The 19,845-nt window shown below is 36.1% G+C and overlaps 1 protein-coding gene across 2 annotated transcripts in view; it reads right to left on the reverse strand.

Annotated features, from left to right (window-relative positions):
• Window positions 1-634: 634 nt before the first annotated feature.
• Window positions 635-19,845, reverse strand: part of CCDC34 (coiled-coil domain containing 34) — a 62,407-nt gene continuing 43,196 nt past the window's right edge. For both annotated transcript variants that reach the window (XM_060018626.1, XM_060018627.1), the window contains 3 exons: window positions 9,263-9,421; window positions 8,562-8,703; window positions 635-7,140 (listed from right to left, as the gene is read on the reverse strand). In XM_060018626.1, the coding sequence (XP_059874609.1) occupies window positions 6,926-7,140; window positions 8,562-8,703; window positions 9,263-9,421 (516 nt within the window). In that variant the 3' untranslated portion in view covers window positions 635-6,925. The remainder of the gene's footprint in view (window positions 7,141-8,561; window positions 8,704-9,262; window positions 9,422-19,845) is intronic.

Genomic DNA, 19,845 nt, shown 5'->3' on the forward strand with positions numbered 1-19,845 from the left:
TGATTCAGCCTACAGAACCCTGGAAGGGCTCAGCATATGGAGACCCCAGGTACCACGGAGAACAGAGCTTATGCACTATCTGAACTGAAACATAGGTAAAGTGAGAGTGTTTCATAATGAAATGTGATATACAGAGCCACCTTCTCAGATGCTACTCAGGAAAACTGCAGCTGGTTTGTATTCACCAGGAAGATTAGAAGAATGTTCTCTGAGAAATTAAATAGCCTAAGGGGAAGGCTTCCAGGTATTTGGAGGTTCCCTCAACAACAAAATCCACCATCAACAAGCCCTGCTTATGCCAACGTAGCTTCCATTCAGCTTTTTAATGCCCCATTCTTAAGTATGAACAGACAGAAATTCACATTGTGAACATAAATGTCAGACGGGGATTAACAAACATTTGAGAACTGAAAAAGAGAAAATGAAGGGGGAGAAAAGGCACCTGGAAGAAACAGAGCCAGTTAAGTACGAAGAAAAAAAATGGCAATTGATGTACTTAGAGATGAGAAAAGATATTACAATAAAAAAATAAGTACAGGATGTTATGAAAAAGGGAATAAACAGAAAAAACAAAGAGTGCTTGGGATTTAAAATAAGATAGCCATAAAAAATTATTCAAGAATTAGAAGATAACATCAAAGAAATCTCACAAAAAGTAGTCTCTCTTACCAGGGAAAAGAAAAAAGAAAGGTAAGATTAGAGGGGAAAAAACACTTTAAAAAAATAATTAGAGAATTGATTCAGGAAGACAATAATTGCCTAAACAAATCGCAGAGAAAGACAACAGAGAATTCTGTGGGGAGGAAATTATCAAAGAAGTAATACAAGTAAATATCCCCCTGGAAGCAGGACTGTGAGGTAGCGAGAAGTGAGGCAAAGCTTTTATTACTTTTTTATTTTTACACTGTGTGCATTTACTACCATGACAAACAATTTACAAGAAAACAAACAAAAAAACCCCTCAGTTCTTACCCCCAAATCTGTCCTTCTTTTCTGTATTCCCTTTCTCTGCTAATGTTATCATCACCAGTCAGCTCTAAAACAAGTTCTACTCTGGACAGATTTTTCACACATCTCTTCTCTATCTCTACTGTCCTCACCTGATCCTGTCACCTCTCCCTGGAATAGTTCCACAATATCATCACTGCTAGCTCTGTTTTTGGCCTCTACCTCCCTGCACTGCCCCCATCCTGCTATTGAAATGCTTTCTTTTGGCTACACGGCATGTGGGATCTTAGTTCCCTGACCAGGGATTGAACCCACACCCCTTACATTGGAAGTGTGGAGACTTAACCACTGGACCACCAGGGAAGTCCCCCCCCCCCCTTTTTTTTTTGGAAATACTTTTTAAAAGTTTTTCTTGCCTGCAATGGACTGCTGACAATGCTCTTCTTTTGCAGTCCCCTACCTCTGGGATACATAAACCTTGAGGCTTAGAGTTGGTAGGTAGGTACTGTCCCTACCTACCTTATTCACCACGGCCACTCCTAAACCTCCCTACCTTCTTCAAAACTCCAAGTTCTTCTGAAGAATATTTCATCTGACCATACTAGCCAATATTGCTCTTTTTGACTGTTACCTGGCTAATAAGTTACATTGGTTCACTGAAATTCTAGCACCCGGCTCACCAACTTTCTTTCTACCACTACTTCTATCATAATCCTTGACAATTTCAACATCCATATTAAAAAAAAAAAAGTCCTTCCAATATTCTGGCCTCTTACTTTTTAAATTTCCTCAACTTCATTGATGTACTCCATTTGGGTCACTACTGCTGTGGTCATACTCTGGATCTTGCTGTCACCACCTTCTAACCACAAGCTCCTTCCTCTCCAGTTTCCCTCAAGCATCCCTGACCCAACATTCTCCCATAGCACTGGAAACGCTCATCAACTGAAAATTCTTCCTCACCACCCATCACTCAGCCCTTGTTAAATACCATGTTTCAGTGCTATGATCACCCCCTTGAAATCATTTTGCTCCTTTCTCTCTCCATCCTACCTGCCCTGCTTGTCCAACCCTAATTAAGCCTTACTCTGCTCCTAAACCCAAGTAGCTAAACTTTCCTCCAGAAATGGAGAAAAACATGACAGAATCCTGCTAATTGGTCCCTTTTTGGACCAAAATTATCAAACGGCAAATAACATTGCCCATCGGTCAGTCCCACTGATTTCCCTGGTAAATTTGTCCTCCGCTCTCCAAAATGCTCACTTCTCTGTAACCTTTTCCCCTTCCTACTTGCAACAACACATGCCATCCCTTGGCTGACAGCCTTGCCTCCCTTTCAGGCCTCATTGAAAAACCAGAAGCTATCAGACAAGAACTGCCCGTATCCTCCTCCTACCATCAATGCTATTAACTCAAGCTACGCCTGAGCCTATGTACTATGCATTCTCTCCTGAAAAAATGGAAGAAATTTCCTTGCTCCCACATAAGCCATCATTTATTTATTTTTTTGCTATTTAAGAATTGCACTGCTAAAACCGTCCTTGATCTCTCCTAAATCTTCAAGTACTCTCCTTCACCTAGATCATCAACATCAGCAGGGACACCTGTTTATTATCACCTATTGTAAGCAAAACAAACAGAAAATGTCCTTGACTTATGCCCTCTTCCAGCTCCCACCTCACTTATCTTCTCGTCACTCTAAAACTTCTCCCAAGAGTTGTCTTCAGATATGGTCTCCACTTTGTTACCTCCCATTCTCTCAACTTACTTTGCACTTTCATACTAGTTTTTCATATCATATATATATATTACACAGGAGGGACACAGAACATGGTTGTTAAGCTTGGACTTTGAACTTAGTTCTTATCCCTATTCTGTGACTCACTTTTTTGTATAAAAGCAGCATAGCTTCTCGGTGCCTCAGTTTCAACTATAAGATGGGGATAATAAAAGTATCTCACAGGGTTGTTGTGAGGCTTAATGAGTTAGCACATATAAAAGCACACAGAATACTGCCAGGCATATAGAAAGTATTCAATACGTGTTTGCTATTGAGGTCAACAGTGGCCTTCCTTCATCTTACCATACGCAACAAGGAAGGCTCTTTCCTGCTTTTCCTCGTCTGTCAGGTAGCACTGGACAGACTGCTCAATTCCCTGCTTCTAACACTTCTACTCATGGCTTCTGTGACATCACACTCTACTGGGTCTCCTTCTACTTCATGGCTGCTCCTTGTCAGCATCCTTGCTAGCTGCTCAATTTCTAAATAGCTGAATACTCAGCCTTCTTTTCACTATCTAAACTCTTCCTAGGTAACCTGATCCAGTCCCATGCTTTTAAATACCACCTACATACTGATGTTGCTTAAATTTGTATCTCCAATCCTGGCTCTCCCCTGAGCATCAGACAAGTATCTAACTGCCATTTCTACCAGGATATTAAGTTGTACCACGAATCTAACAGACCTAGGACAGAATTCTGAAGGACTCCCCTCTTTCCATTCTCAGCCTATACATCTGCTCCTATCACTTTCTAATTCTGTGATAGTTATCATCATTCACCCAGTGGATCAGGCCTAAAAACTAGAAGTCATATCTGATTTTTCCTGCTTCCCTCAACCAGACACCCAAATGTTAGCAGTCCTGTTTGCCTCACCTCCAAAATACATCCCAAATCCACCTCTACTTCTTATCATGTTGCTGCTGCCACGTTAATACAGACTATCACAATTTCTTTCCTGGATACTGCAAATCCTCCCAATGAGTCTCCCTGCTTTGATTCTTGGTCCCCAGCAAGCCAGTTTCCTCACACAGCCAGAGTAATCTCAAAGTATAAAACAGATCACATCAATTCCCTGCTTAAAAACTTTCAAGGGCTTCCCAATACAATTATGATAAAATCTGAACTACTGAACTCAGGATTATATATGATCTGGCCCTGCCGGACTCTCCAACCTTCACTCCTACTATTTTCCCCAGTGCTTTCTCCACTCCAGCCACACCAACCTTTCTTCAAACACATCAGATTCATTTCTGCATTGGGGCCTGTGCACTGGCTGTTTCCTCTGACTGGATATCTCTTTCTGCAGATTTTAGCAAGGCAAGGCTAGCTCAGCAGCATGTTACCACTTCAGAGATGCCCATCCACTTAAAAGAGTGGACCCACTCCTCCACCCAGTCACTATTTATCCCAATAGTGCCCTGTTTTATTTTTATAGCACCTAGAGCCACATAAATTATTTGTTTATATGTTTAGTATCTGTTTCCTATCACTGTCATGTAAGATCCCATGTGGGCAGCAGGGACCCTCTCTTATTCACAGATGAATCTCCAGCATCTAGAATACTCACTCGCACATAGTAGGTATTCAGTAAACATTGATTCAACTTGAAGAAAATGAAGACAACAGTATTCACTTTTTGCCCTTAGCACAGGGGTAAATGAAGAGCCACTCCAAGTACTGACAAGTTGATTTTGATATATCACCAGTCAAGATTGGTATGTTAAACAAAGTCAGTTATTATGTAAATCAATTATCACTAAAGAAAGAATATTGGTACATCTTATCAGAATTATCATCATACAAAAAAGAAACAAACTTGCATTTTTTGGTACTTCCATGTATTATTTTACATCCCCACAATAAGTTTCTAAATTAGATAAGGTATTGAACATTGAAAAAAATGAGGCGCCTTCCAGATAAGTAGATGTAAAACTAGGTCTATAATACCTGTGTTCTTTCTTTCAGATCATGAATTTGTTGACATTATAGGTTGCCTAGATATTTTAGAGCAGTTCCAATCAAGTAGCAGTAGAGTCAAAGAGATATTTTAAAAACCTCAATAGAAATTTCATACAGTTAATATAGTTTACAATGCCTAGAATACCAAGTATCCTGACTTTAAGAAAAATTGATTCAGGTTAAAAACACTAATCTCCTAGTAACAGGTGTAATGATTGGTTTGAAGAAGTCTTTGATGAATAAAAATGGAATTTTAGTAATAAATGTTTGATGGTCAAAATCTTTTAAAAAATGCACCATTGGGGTAGTAAAACAGGGTATCACAAGCCCACAGGATCAAGTCCAAATTCTGTAGTATACAGAACCTTTTTACTCCGACCCCTGCTTCTCTCCCAGCTACTTCTCACCACATGTTCATGATGGTTAAGGTCAGCCTCATAACCATCTAGAAAATTCCTGCTTATCTTTCACCAACTCAAATGTCACCTCCTCGTTGTAACCTTTCTTAATCCCTTCTCAGGGATGAGCTATCTCTTATCTATGTTCTCAGATGAACTCTGAGCATGATTTTAAGTATAATGTATTACAGCATTTATTCTATGTTTTCCTGGCTAGGCTGTAAATGTTTACTGAATTAAAGAAATATATCATTCAAATTCCTAAATCAATATGCAAAACATTTCTCACAGAGCAAATGTTCAACTAACATTGGTCAAACTAATTAATTACTGATTGAATGGTAAGTTAAGTTTTATTAGGATTATGGTTACAGCTAAAAGTTGCCTAAATGACTTAATCTGTGTAAAACTGAAGATTTTTTAGATATAACAACTATATCTAAAACGCCCAGGAACACAAGCCTATATATGCTGTTTTTTACACACAAGTTTATTGCTACCCTGGCAAATTCTACATTCTCTCACATAGGAGAATCTGCTCGTGTAGAATGATCACCTGTTAAGTTTCACTGCATCTAACAGGTTCCAAGAAGGATGGTCAGGCCACAAAATCTCACCAATATTTTGACCCAACAAACTCTGACTCCTCCCAAACTGTTCTCTGCTTAGAAGTGAAAAAATAAAATAAAACCAAATGAAGATGCCTGAATTGAGTGCTCAGTCCTTATGGGGCTCACAGACCCCCATGAGCAGGAAAAAAAAAAAAAAAAAAGAATTTTTCTAGATTTCTGACAATATGAATATTCTTCAAAGATCCCATTGCTGTTTCCTGCAGTTGATCAACACCATTGCAGGTTAATCACTAGAAACTTGACAACTGACTAACCTAGCAGAAACATGAAATACAGTCTAAATAGGAATCACTTTTAAATGAATTCACTGAACTTTATATTGCCCCAACAGATTTTCATTTCTTGATAGCCCACTAAGAAAAGATACAGACTTCTAAAACTTAATAAAAAGCGTTGAGTGCTACTTTAGTAATCCGTTGATATACTATCCTTAACGTGTATTTATTAAGATTTTTTATTTCAACTTCAGTAAAATATCACTCAACATTTAACATTAAAAAATAATGCATTGATATTTCTAATTTTAAAATTAACGTAACTAATTATAACTATTTGTACAAAGTATAGCAAAGTATAGCAAAATATTAGTGTCTCAAGATTACTACATACCAATCTAAGATTGAGTCCAAAACAGTGTTTTTAGATTTTCCTTTCAAAACCCAAACTTCATTTCTCTGTTACCAAACATGACTTCAGTTAGCGATTTACAAATATTTACACAGGGAAAAATATACCAAAAGCCATCAACAAAGACTGTTTTTGATTACTCTGGGATTCTAACCCATTTAGATTCTTCTAAGAATTATCTTGAGCATGCAGTTTAGAAATGCTTGTTTGAACAACTTAATCTTACATTGTTCATAAACATAAACACACAACATATAGTATGAAAGAACACATGAAAAATTGTTGCTTTTACTGGTATTAGAGGGTAGTTTTAATACAAGCTAAATACAAACACAGTTGTTAGATTCAGTCACGTATCCTGCAAAACAATATGCCAAGATCAACCTTGAAGCATTTATAAAAATGAAAATGTATAAAATATCTTCCTCAATTAACTCTAAGGACTCTGTATACAAATGCAAGAATTTGAACTTATCAATAATACATCAAATGTTGAGCAACTAATTGAGCAGTAAAAAAACAATTTCTGATTTTAAAATTAAATAGCTCCAGGTAAAAGCATGTAATTTCCCACATCTACTATCTTTGTATTCTGCACAGAGTTCCAAGGCAAAGACTGCTTCTGGATTTATGCATTACCAGAGAGGATGACCTGTTTGGCTGGCTTATCACAGGCCTTTTAGTCTTCTTTCCTGATAGATCCTTTGCTCCTTTGGGAGGAGGCACAGGAGCTGGTTTCCATGGAATTGGGTTATAAAAGGCTGGCTCTGGATAAGAATTTCCACTGTAAAAACCTAAAATTATGAAAAAATCAGAACAAAACAAGAAGAAAACTTTTTGAGATCAAAGAAACTACATATTTTAAAATTCACAGAAAAATGTTAAAAGGGCAAAAATATTATTGATAAACCAATTTGACTCATTTAAAACTTGAACTCTCAAATATTTTCAAACACAGTAAGTATTGAAGTAAAAATTAAAATATAAATCTAAGCATTCAAAGAACATTAATGTTCACATCTATATATATAGAAACTCATAAAAGTTCTCCTAAGAAATTAATTTTAGAACCCTTAAAAAGAACAAAATCTTCATTTTAACTCAGTCTGGGAAACCGCTGATTGTGTACATGTTTCCCCTAGTTGGACACTAAAGTTTGCAGAAAAAATGTATGGTGCATATGTAGCTAAAGTGAATCAAGATTCTTGTTTAGAACCACTTAAATTCTAAATCACTGTCAATCAGATTTCATAATATCACTGTAATTTTGATAATTAAGAGCAGTAGAGAATTTGCAAAGATATTTATTAGAATAAAACTTATTTAAATGCAAAAAATAAAATAATCCATTATTTCACCAATTAACTTCTAGTCAATATGTATATTCCACCTAAGTTTTAACTTTACTATCCAATCATTTGGTTAAAACCACTGCTTATTACTCTTATTTCAAATAAGAGAACGAAAAAACAGAGCAGACCCTGCTCGGTAGCTGTAATGGATGACCTCCGTGACATGCAGGAGAGGCCTAAATCCTGACAGCAGGAATGTGTCATTCAGACATTGGCAACCCACTTTGACTGCATAGATATGTCAACACACACTTCGCCACGATGGTCAAAACAAAGTCTGGAATATGTCCTATTGTGTGAACAAAACAGAATGGGAGTATTTTTAATAATAAATCACTTAAACAAGTGAAGGCAGCTGTCAGCAAGGCATGAGCTTCCAACATGAAGTACAAAGAAAAACATGCATTGCCATTTATAATCAGACCAAGCCTAAAGGCCAACCAGGTCTGTGTCTGGTTCATGTGCTGTCTAGTATTCCACCCTGCAAAAAGAATGTGCCAAAGACACTGGAAGTTCTGCCTCAGAGAGGGTTAGAAAAGGGGAAGAAAATGACCCCTTCAATATATCCTGATTAAGGCTTTAAAATCCAAGGAATGTAAGAAAATTTTACTTGTTTCTTAACCTTAGAAATCATTACTTTGCAGTTTTACCACTATTGCCTTTAAAATGTATCTGGTTTTAGAGAATGACAACAAATTTGTAGTATCTCCACAGGAATACAGTATGTTATAATCTTCCAGAAAATAGTAATTTGAAAGAAAAAAGATTTTTACACATTTCTATTTCTGTCAAAAGGAAACATAATATATAATATTCACTCCTGCAAGCCATATTTATGTAACCCACATAACATAAAAACCAACCTGTGAGTTTTCCATTGGCATAACCATAGCTCTTTGCAGCTGGACGAGGTTTATTTTTTGCATTTTCCAACCATTCCTTAAACTTTTTTTCTGCTATTTCCTTTTTTTCCTGTAATTCAGCCTGCCGTTGTTTTTCTTTTTCCTTAAAATGACAAGACCAAAGAATCTCCAGGGATATTCTGTAACTAAAAATTCTATTCAAATTCTACTGACTCTTTTCCCCAGTAGCTCCCCATCCCAATGGCTTTCTGATCAGAAATACTGAATCATAATTCTATAGAGAGCAAAATTTAACATGATCAGGGATGTGATATGAAGGTGGCTGCCTCTAAACAATGACATTAAACCTAAGAAGAAAAAAGCAATTTGCTGTTTTAAAATAGAATAGTAATTTATAATAATGTAATAAAACTTTCCATAAAAGTGCATTGAATAATATTTAAAAGCATAAACAACAATAAAAAGTTTGAACCTGACTGCAGAAATATCAATAGGCTTATTAATACTTCTCAACCTAAGAAAACCACAAATGCATATTCATTTCTGAAGCTTAATTATAGTATAACAAGTAGGGGTAGCTACGTGTATTTATATTATGATAAGATAGTGCCAATTTTCTATTAGAAACTCTTTATACAATATAGCTGGCACATGTAAACACGAAAGTCATGTATTCTAACTGATCACTTTAGTGAACATACCTTTTCTTTCTTCTTCTTCTCACATTCTTCAGCATTTTTTTTCTTTAACCATTCTTCATATTTTTCTTTTGCTTTTTCTTGTAAATGTTCTTTCTCCAGCTCCTTTGCTGCTTTTTCCTCCTTTTCTTTATTAATTTTTTGTTCCCTTTCTTTTCTTTTCTTAAATAAAAATGAAGGAATTTTAATTGGAGTATCTGTAGTCATCCTCATACAAGGGAGAAGTGTTATATGCAGCAATTCTCTAAACTTCAGTTATTTCTTAAAATAGGTGGTAAAATAGTGGTTGACACAGTGTGGCTTATGAAAATATATAACATACCTGCACTTACCTGATCAATTTTAGTCTACCAGCTTGAGTATACGTTTCATGATGGCCATAACAAAGGTCTTGCTTGACAAAGTACACTCAGAGACTGGAACAGTGTTAAGTAAATAGTAGGTGTTCTATAAAGATTTGCTGAGTAAATTAGTGGACAGTAATTATGACCTATTAGACTGTCCTGAATCTTAGTGTTTTTTGATGGATGTTTACCCCCACTCTGAAACAGGAGCCACATGTGTACACATTCCCCAGACAATTTGCCAATACAAATACTTGGATAAATTTTCACCATCAAAGAGTTACAGAGCACAAATTTTGGGCCATTAAGTACTGCTATAAGGGCACATACAGACAAATCTCTGGCTATGTAATTCTTATACGCCTTACACAGACCAAGGATTGGCAAACTATGGCCTGCAGGCCAAATATGGTCCATCAACCACCTGTATTTGTAAACGAAGTTTTACTGAAATGTGGCCACACATTTATTTACATATTTCTTGTCTATGCTGCTTTTGCACCACAACAGCAAAGTTAAATAGTTGCAACAGAGATTGCATGGTCCACAAAGCCTAAAATTTTATCTAGCCCCTTGAAGAAAAAACTTGACACAGACTATAAGTCAATGTTTCTTCCTTTTCTCACTCAAAAGATAATCTACCAACACAGCTAAATTCTAAATAACCAATGACATGGCTAGCTCTCTTTATCAAAGGTTTAGAAAATAATCTGCAAACATGAAGTATATGCAATACAAATGCCATACACATCACCCTTCATCGAGCAAAGAAATATGAGCCAAGAAATTCTTCCCTTAAAAGCGTCTTGTAGAATACTTTAATACAAGCAATTCAAGTAAGACCCAAGTAACGAACATCAGTTACATACAACATGTGTCCAGTGCTGTACAGGAAAGGCGGGTCTTAAAAATCAAAGCACGGGAATTCCCTGGTGGTCCAATGGTTAGGACTTCGTGCTTTAACTGCTGAGGGCACAGGTTCAATCCCTCCTCAGGGAACTAAGATCCCACAAGCCTCGAGGAGAGGCCAAAGAATAAAAAAATTAAAGCCCCTGTCATTCCCCAGGTTACTATATTTCCTTATTGTTGGTCTGCCAATAGCTGCAAAAGGAAATCCTTTCTTGCTGAGAACTCAATATCCATTGAAATAATGCTGGAATTTAACTATTGGGTTAAATTCCACAAAGAAGTTAAGTAATCTGCCCAAGGTCGCACAGATGGTAAATGACAGATCACTACATATCTCTTATATACATATGAGAGAACGCTGAAAACAATTTTTTTGCCAATAAATTCAATTTAAATAAGATGTCAAAATTCCTTAAAAATACATCACTTTCCAAAACCGATTCAAGAAGAAACAGAGTAACTGAATGAACCTCTACTTGTAAAACAATTCAGAATTTAAAACTTTCCCACAAAGAAAACTCTAGCCTCCAGTTGCTTCACTGGTAGAGTCTATCACACGTCTAAGGAAGCAACAGTACCAATTACTACACAAATTGTTTTAAAAAACAGAAAAAGGGAACACTTCCAAGCTCATTTTAGGAGCCCACTATTTCTCTAAAGTCCAAACCAAATATGAAAATTACAAGATAATATTAGGAATAAGTCAAGATAACTGCTCTCATCAGAAACATGAAATACTTAGGGATACATTTTAAAAAGACGTATAATACCCCTGTACACTGAAAACAAAAAAAAAAAGAAGAAAAAAACAGATAAATATGGCTTAAATAAATAGAAAAAAAATCATGTTTATAGATTTATAATTTGATATTATTAAGATAGCGATTTTCTCCTGAATGATCTATATATTTAATGCAATCCCAATAGTATCAGGCACTATACTATTCAAGCAAGCATGATTAGGGAAATTGATAAGCTAATTCTAAACGGAAAGGGTGCAGAGCAGCTAAAACAATTCTGAAATAGAAGAAAAACGATGGAAGACTTACACTATTTGATTAGAAGAATTTTAAATTCAAGAATTACTATATAAAGCTATAGTAAGCAGATAGTGTAGTACTGGCATAGGAAATGGGTCAATTGAACAGGATACAGTCCAGAAATAGACCCAGACGTATTTGGTCAATAGATTTGAAATAAAAATGTCAGGGTAACTGAGTAGGGAAAATATTATCTTTCAACACAGTGTTGGAACAACTGTATATCCATATTCCAAAAAAATGAACCTTGACCCTTGTCACATGCCAACATTAAAATTAACTCAAAATGCAAATAGGTAAAAGCTGAAGTTATAAAACTTCTAGAAGAAAACAATGGAGAATATTTTATAACCGTGGCATAGGCAAACGTTTCTTTAATAGAACACAAAACCCACAGACTATAAAAGAAAAAACAGAAATATGGAACTTAACCAAAATTTAAAATTTCTGCTCTTTAAACATATAAAAAAATTAAAAGGAGGAAATATTTATAATACATGTTACAGGACTTAAAGGAATATAAGAAGAATTCTTACAACTTACTATTAAGACACACAAAATGGGAAAAACTTAAACACTAAACTAAACAAACAAAAAACAAGAGATGTAGAAATGGTCAATAGTGCTATGGATTGAATTCTGTCCCACCAAAATTCATATATTGAAGCCCTAATCCTCAATGTAACTTTTTTTTCTTTTTTTTAAATTGGAGTATAGGTGGTTTACAATGTTGTGTTTAGTTTCAGGTGTACAGCAAAGTGATTCAGTTATACACAGACACATTCATTACTCTTCAGATTCTTTTCTCATATAGGTTATCACAGAATATTGAATAGAGTTCCCTGTGCTATACAGTAGGTCCTTGTTGTATACAGTAGTGTGCGTATGTTAATCACGAGGCTCCTGATTTATCACCCCCCCCCCCATGTTTCACCTTTGGTAACCATAACTTTGTTTTCAATATGTGTAAGTCTCTTTCTGCTTTGTAAATAAGTTCATTTGTATCATTTTTTAAAAATTTGATACCACATATGAATGACATCATATGATATTTCTCTTCCTCTGACTTACTTCCCTAAGTATGATAATCTCTTGGTCCATCCATGTTGCTGCAAATGGCATTTTGTTCTTTTTTATGGCTGAGTAATATTCCATTGTAAGTATGTACCAACTCTTCTTTATTCCTCTGTCAATAGACACTAGATTGCTTCCATGTCTTGTCTACTGTAAATAGTGCTGCAATGAACACTGGGGTACACCTATCTTTTTGAATTATGGTTTCCTCCAAATATATGCCCAGGAGTGGGATTGCTGAATCATATGGTAGTTCTAGTTTTAGTTTTTTAAGGAACCTCTATAATGTTCTCCATACTGGTTGTACCAATTTACATTCCCACCAACAGTGTAGGAGAGTTCCCTTTTATCCACACCCTCTCCAGCATTTTATGCTTTGTAGACTTTTTGATGATGGCCATTCTGACCGTTGTTAGGTGATACCTCATTGTAGTTTTGATTTGCCTTTCTATGGTAATTGGTTATGTTGAGCATCTGTCCATGTGCTTTTTGGCCATCTGTATGTCTTCTTGGGAGAAATGTTTACTTAGATCTGCCTACGTTTTCAAAAAATTTTATTTTATTTACTTTTTTATACAGTAGGTTCTTATTAGTCATCAATTTTATACACATCAGCATATACATTGCAATCCCAATCGTCCAATTCATCACACCACCATACCCACACCCCCGTGGCTTTCCACCCTTGGTGTCCATAAGTTTATTCTCTACATCTGTGTCTCAACTTCTGCCCTGCAAACCAGTTCATCTATACCATTTTTCTAGGTTCCACATACATGCATTAATATACGATATTTGTTTCTGTCTTTCTGACTTACTTCACTCTGTATGACAGTCTCTAGATCCATCCATGTCTAAACAAATGACCCAATTTCATTCCTTTTTATGGCTCAGTAATATTCCATTGCATTTATGTACCACATCTTCTTTATCCATTTGTCTGTTGATGGGCATTTAGGTTGCTTCCATGACCTGGCTATTGTAAATAGTGCTGTAAAGAACATTGGGGTGCATGTGTCTTTTTGAATTATGGTTTTCTCTGGGTATATGCCCAGTAGTGGGATTGCTGGATCATATGGTAATTCTATTTTTAGTTTTTTAAGGACCCTCCATAATGTTCTCTATAGTGGCTGTATCAATTTACATTCCCACCAACAGTGCAAGAGGGTTTCCTTTTCTCCACACCCTCTCCAGCATTTGTTGTTTGTAGACATTTTGATGATGCCCATTCTAACCACTGTGAGGTGATACCTCATTGTAGTTTTGATTTGAATTTCTCTAATAATTAGTGATGTTGAGCAGCATTTCATCTGCTTCTTGACCATCTGTATGCCTTCTTTGGAGAAATGTCTATTTAGGTCTTCTGCCCATTTTTGGACTGGGTTGTTTGTTTCTTTAATATTGAGCTGCATGAGTTGTTTATATATTTTGGAGATTGATCCTTTGTCCGTTGATTCGTTTGCAAATATTTTCTCCCATTCTGAGGGTTGTCTTTTCTTCTTGTTTATGGTTTCCTTTGCTGTGCAAAAGCTTTGAAGTTTCATTAGGTCCCATTTGTTTATTTTTGTGTTTATTTCCATTACTCTAGGAGGTGGATCAAAAAAGATCTTGCTGTGATTTATGTCAAAGAGTGTTCTTCCTACATTTTCCTCTAAGTGTTATAGTGTCCAGTCTTACATTTAGGTCACTAATCCATTTTGAGTTTATTTTTGTGTTTGGTGTTAGGGAGTGTTCTAATTTCACTCTTTTACATGTAGCTGTCCAGTTTTCACAGCACCACTTATTGAAGAGACTGTCTTTTCTCCATTGTATATCCTTGCCTCCTTTGTCATAGATTAGTTGACCATAGGTGCGTGGGTTTACCTCTGGGCTTTCTATCTTGTTCCATTGATCTATGTTTCTGTTTTTGTGCCAGTACCATATTGTCTTCATTACTGTACCTTTGTAGTATAGTCTGAAGTCAGGGAGCCTGATTCCTCCAGTTCCGTTTTCTTCCCCTCAAACTGCTTTGGCTATTTGGGGTCTTTTGAGTCTCCATACAAATTTTAAGATTTTTTGTTCTAGTTCCTTAAAAAATGCCATTGGTAATTTGATAGGGATTGCATTGCATCTGTAGATTGCTTTGGGTAGTATAGTCATTTTCACAATATTGATTCTTTCAATCCAAGAACATGGTGTATCTCTCCATCTGTTGGTATCATCTTTAATTTCTTTCATCAGTGTCTTATACTTTTCTGCATACAGGTCTTTGGTCTCCCTAGGTAGGTTTATTCCTAGGTATTTTATTCTTTTTGTTGCAATGGTAAATGGAAGTGTTTCCTTAATTTCTCTTTCAGATTTTTCTGAAAATCAGTGTATAGGAATGCAAGAGATTTCTGTGCATTAATTTTGTATCCTGCAACTTTACCAAATTGATTAGCTCTAGTAGTTTTCTGGTGGCATCTTTAGGATTCTCTATGTATAGTATCATGTCATCTGCAAACAGTGACAGTTTTACTTCTACACTTCCAATTTGTATTCTTTATATTTCATTTTCTTCTCTGATTGCCGTGGCTAGGACTTCCAAAACTATGTCGAATAACAGTGGTGAGAGTGGACATCCTTGTCTTGTTCCTGATCTTAGAGGAAATCCTTTCAATTTTTCACCATTGAGAATGATGTTTGCTGTGGGTTTGTCGTATATGGCCTTTATTATTTTGAGGTAGGTTCCCTCTATGCCCACTTTCTGGAGAGTTTTTATCATAAATGGGTGTTGAATTTTGTCAAAAGCTTTTTCTGCATCTATTGAGATGATCATATGGTTTTTATTCTTCAATTTGTTAATATGCTGTATCACATTGATTGATTTGTGTACATTGAAGAATCCCTGCATCCCTGGGATAAATCCCACTTGATCATGACGTATGATCCTTTTAATGTGTTGCTGGATTCTGTTTGCTAGTTTGTTGTTCAAGATTTTTGCATCTATATTCATCAGTGATATTGGTCTGTAACTTTCTTTTTTGTAGTATCTTTGTCTGGTTTTGGCATCAGGGTGATGATGGCCTCATAGAATGAGTTTGGGAGTGTTCTTTCCTCTGAAATTTTTTGGAAGAGTTTGAGAAGGATGGGGGTTAGCTCTTCTCTAAACGTTTCAAAGAATTCACCTGGGAAGCCATCTGGTCCTGGACTTTTGTTTGTTGGAAGATTTTTAATCACCATTTCAATTTCATTACTTGTGACTGGTCTGTTCATATTTTCTATTACTTCCTGGTTCAGTCTTGGAAGGTTATACCTTTCTAAGAATTTGTCCATTTCTTCCAGGTTGTCCATTTTATTGGCATAGAGTTGCTTGTAGTAGTCTCTTAGGATGCTTTGTTTCTCTGCAGTGTCTGTTGTAACTTCTCCTTTTTCATTTCTAATCTTATTGATTTGAGTCCTCTCCCTCTTTTTCCTGACAAGTCTGGCTAATGGTTTATCAATTTTATCTTCTCAAAGAACTAGCTTTTAGTTTTATTGATCTTTGCTATTGTTTTCTTTGTTTCTATTTCATTTATTTCTGCTCTGATCTTTATGATATCTTTCATTCTGCTCACTTTGCATTTTGTTTGTTCTTTCTCTAGTTCCTTTAGGTGTAAGGTTATATTGTTTGAGAATTTTCTTGTTTCTTGAGGTAGGCTTGTAGAGCTATAAACTTCCCTCTTAGAACTGCCTTTGCTGCATCCCATAGGTTTTGGATCATCGTGTTTTCATTGTCATTTGTCTCTAGGTATTTTTTAATTTCCTGTTTCATTTCTTCAGTGATCTCTTGGTTATTTAGTAACGCATTGTTTAGCCTCCATGTGTTTGTGTTTTTTACGTGTTTTCCCCCTGTGATTCATTTCTAATCTCATAGTATTGTGGTCAGAAAAGATGCTTGATATGGTTTCAATTTTCTTAAATTTACTGAGGCTTGATTTGTGACCCAAGATGTGATCTATCCTGGAGAATGTTCCATGCACACTTGAGAAGAAAGTGTAATCTGCTGTTTTTGGATGGAATGTCCTATAAATATCAACTAAATCTATCTGGTCTATTGTGTCATTTAAAGCTTCTGTTTCTTTATTTATTTTCATTTTGGATGATCTGTCCATTGGTGTAAGTGAGTTGTTCAAGTCCCCCACTATTATTGTGTTACTGTCGATTTCCTTTTTTATAGCAGTTAGCAGTTGCCTTATGTATTAAGGTGCTCCTATGTTGTGTGCATATATATTTATAACTGTTATATCTTCTTCTTGGGTTGATCCCTTGATCATTATGTAGTGTCCTTCGTTGTCTCTTGTAAGATTCTTTATTTTAAAGTATATTTTATCTGATATGAGTACTGCTACTCCAGCTTTCTTTTGATTTCCATTTGCATGGAATATCTTTTTCCAACCCCTCACTTTCAGTCTATATGTGTCCCTAGGTCTGAAGTGGGTCTCTTTTAGACAGCATATATATGGGTCTTGGTTTTGTATCCATTTGGCAAGCCTGTGTCTTTTGCTTGGAGCACTTAATCCATTCACAATTAAGGTAATTATTGATAGGTATGTTCCATGACCATTTTCTTATATTGTTTTGGGTTTGTTTTTGTAGGTCCTTTTCTTCTCTTGTGTTTCCCACTTAGAGAAGTTCCTTTAGCATTTGTTGTAGAGCTGGTTTTGTGGTGCTGAATTCTCTTAGCTTTTGCTTGTCTGTAAAGCTTTTGATTTCTCCATTGAATCTGAATGAGATCCTTGCCAGGTAGAGTAATCTTGGTTGTAGGTTCTTCCCTTTCATCACTTTAAGTATATCATGCCACTCCCTTCTGGCTTGGAGAGTTTCTGTTGAGAAATCAGCTGTTAGCCTCATGGGAGTTCCCTTGTATGTTATTTGTCGTTTTTCCCTTGCTGCTTTCAATAATTTTTCTTTGTCTTTAATTTTGGCCAATTTGATTAGTATGTGTCTCGGTGTGTTTCTCCTTGGGTTTATCCTGTATGGGACTCACTGTGCTTCCTGGACTTGGGTGGCTATTTCCTTTCCCATGTTAGGGAAGTTTTCGAATATAATCTCCTCAAATATTTCCTCTGGTCCTTTCTCACTTCTTCTGGGACCCCTATTATGCGAATGTTGCTGCTTTTAATGTTGTCCCAGAGGTCTCTTAGGCTGTCTTCATATCTTTTCATTCTTTTTTTTTTTATTCTGTTCCACAGCAGTGAATTCCACCATTTTGTCTTCTAGGTCACTTATCCGTTCTTCTGCCTCAGTTATTCTGCTATTGATTCCTTCTAGTGTAGTTTTCATTTCCGTTATTGTACTGTTCATCTCTGTTTGTTTGTTCTGTAATTCTTTTAGGTCTTTGTTAAACATTTCTTGCATCTTCTCGATCTTTGCCTCCATTCTTTTTCCGAGGTCCTGGATCATCTTCACTATTATTATTCTGAATTCTTTTTCTGGAAGGTTGCCTATCTCCACTTCATTTAGTTGTTTTTCTGAGGTTTTATCTTGTTCCTTCATCTGGTACATAGCCCTCTGCCTTTTCATCTTGTCTATGTTTCTGTGAATGTGGTTTTTGTTCCACAGGCTGCAGGATTGTAGTTCTTCTTGCTTCTCAACTTAATCTCTTTAAGGCTAAATGCGCATATGCCAACATTAGCAGCCTGAATCTTACAATACCTGCTGGTGTTGAAGGGTCTCCTGCAGAGGCAAGGTGTGGCTGTGGCTCACTGTGGGGACAAGGACACTGGAAGCAGAAGTTCTGGCAAGTACTCCTTGGTGTGAGCCCTCCCAGAGTCTGCCTTCTACCTACTTTTTGATTGGGTTGTTTATTTGATATAGAGCTGCCTGAGTTGTTTGTATATTTTGGAGATTAATCCCGTTTCAGTTGCTTCGTTTGCAAATATTTTCTCCCATTCTGTGGGTTGTCTTTTTATTTTGTTTACGGTTTCCTTTGCTGTGTAGAAGCTTTTAAGTTTCATTAGGTCCTATTTGCTTATATTTGTTTTTATTTTCCTTAGTCTAGGAGGTGTATCAAAAAATATCTTGCTGCGATTTACATCAAGGAGTATTGTGCCTATGTTTTCCTCTAAGAGTTTTATAGTGTGTAGCCTTACATTTAGGTCTTTGATCCATTTTGAGTTTATTTTTATGTATAGTGTTTATGAAATGTCTAATTTCATTCTTTTACATGTAGCTATCCAGTTTTCTCAGCACCACTTTTTGAAGAGACTGTCTTTTCTCCTTTGTATATTCTTGCCTGCTTTGTCATAGATTAATTGACCATAGGTGGGTGGGTTTATTTCTGGGCTTTCTCTCCTGTTCCATTGATCTGTATTTCTGTTTTTGTGCAAGTACCATACTGTTTTGATTACTGTAGCTTTACAGTATAGTCTGAAGTCAGGTAACCTGATTCCTCCAGCTCCATTATTCTTTCTCAGAATTGCTTTCGCTATTCAGAGTCTTTTGTGCTTCCATATAAATTTTAAAAATCTTTGTTCTGCTTCTGTGAAAAATGTCATTGGTAATTTGACAGGGACTCCACTGAGTCTGTAGTTGCCTCGCGTAGCATAGTCATTTTGACAATATTGATTCTTCCAATCCAAAACAATACCTTTCCACGTCATCTTTGTGTCACCTTTGATTTCCTTCACCACGTCTTATAGTTTTCAGAATACGGGTCTTTTGTCTCCTCAGGTAGGTTTACTCCTATGTATTTTATCCTTTTTGATGCGATGGTAAATGGGATTGTTTCCTTGATTTCTCTTTCTGATCTTTAGTTGTTAGTGTATAGGAATGCAAGATTTTGGTGTATTAATTTTGCATCCTGTACATTTACTGAATTCACTGATGAGCTCTAGTAGTTTTCTGGTAGCATCTTTTCTATGTATAATATCATGTTGCTGCAAACAGTGACAGTTTTACTTCTTTTTCAATTTGCATTCCCCTTATTTCTTTTCTTGCTGATTGCTGTGGCTAGGACTTCCAAAACTATGCTGAATAAAAGTGGTGACAGTGGACATCCTTGTCTTGTTCCTATCTCAGAGAGAATGCTTTCAGCTCTTTACTGTTGAGAATGTTAGCTGTGGACTTGTCATATAAGGCCTTTACTATGTAGAGGTAAGTTCCCTTTATGCCTACTTCTGGAGAATTTTTATTATAAACGGGTGTTGAATTTTGTCAAAAGCTTTTTCTGCATCTATTGAGGTGATCATATGGTTTTTAGTCTTCAGTTTGTTAACAC

The sequence above is a fragment of the Delphinus delphis genome, chromosome 8 (genome assembly GCF_949987515.2).
Source record: "Delphinus delphis chromosome 8, mDelDel1.2, whole genome shotgun sequence".
NCBI classification, from domain to species: domain Eukaryota; kingdom Metazoa; phylum Chordata; class Mammalia; order Artiodactyla; family Delphinidae; genus Delphinus; species Delphinus delphis.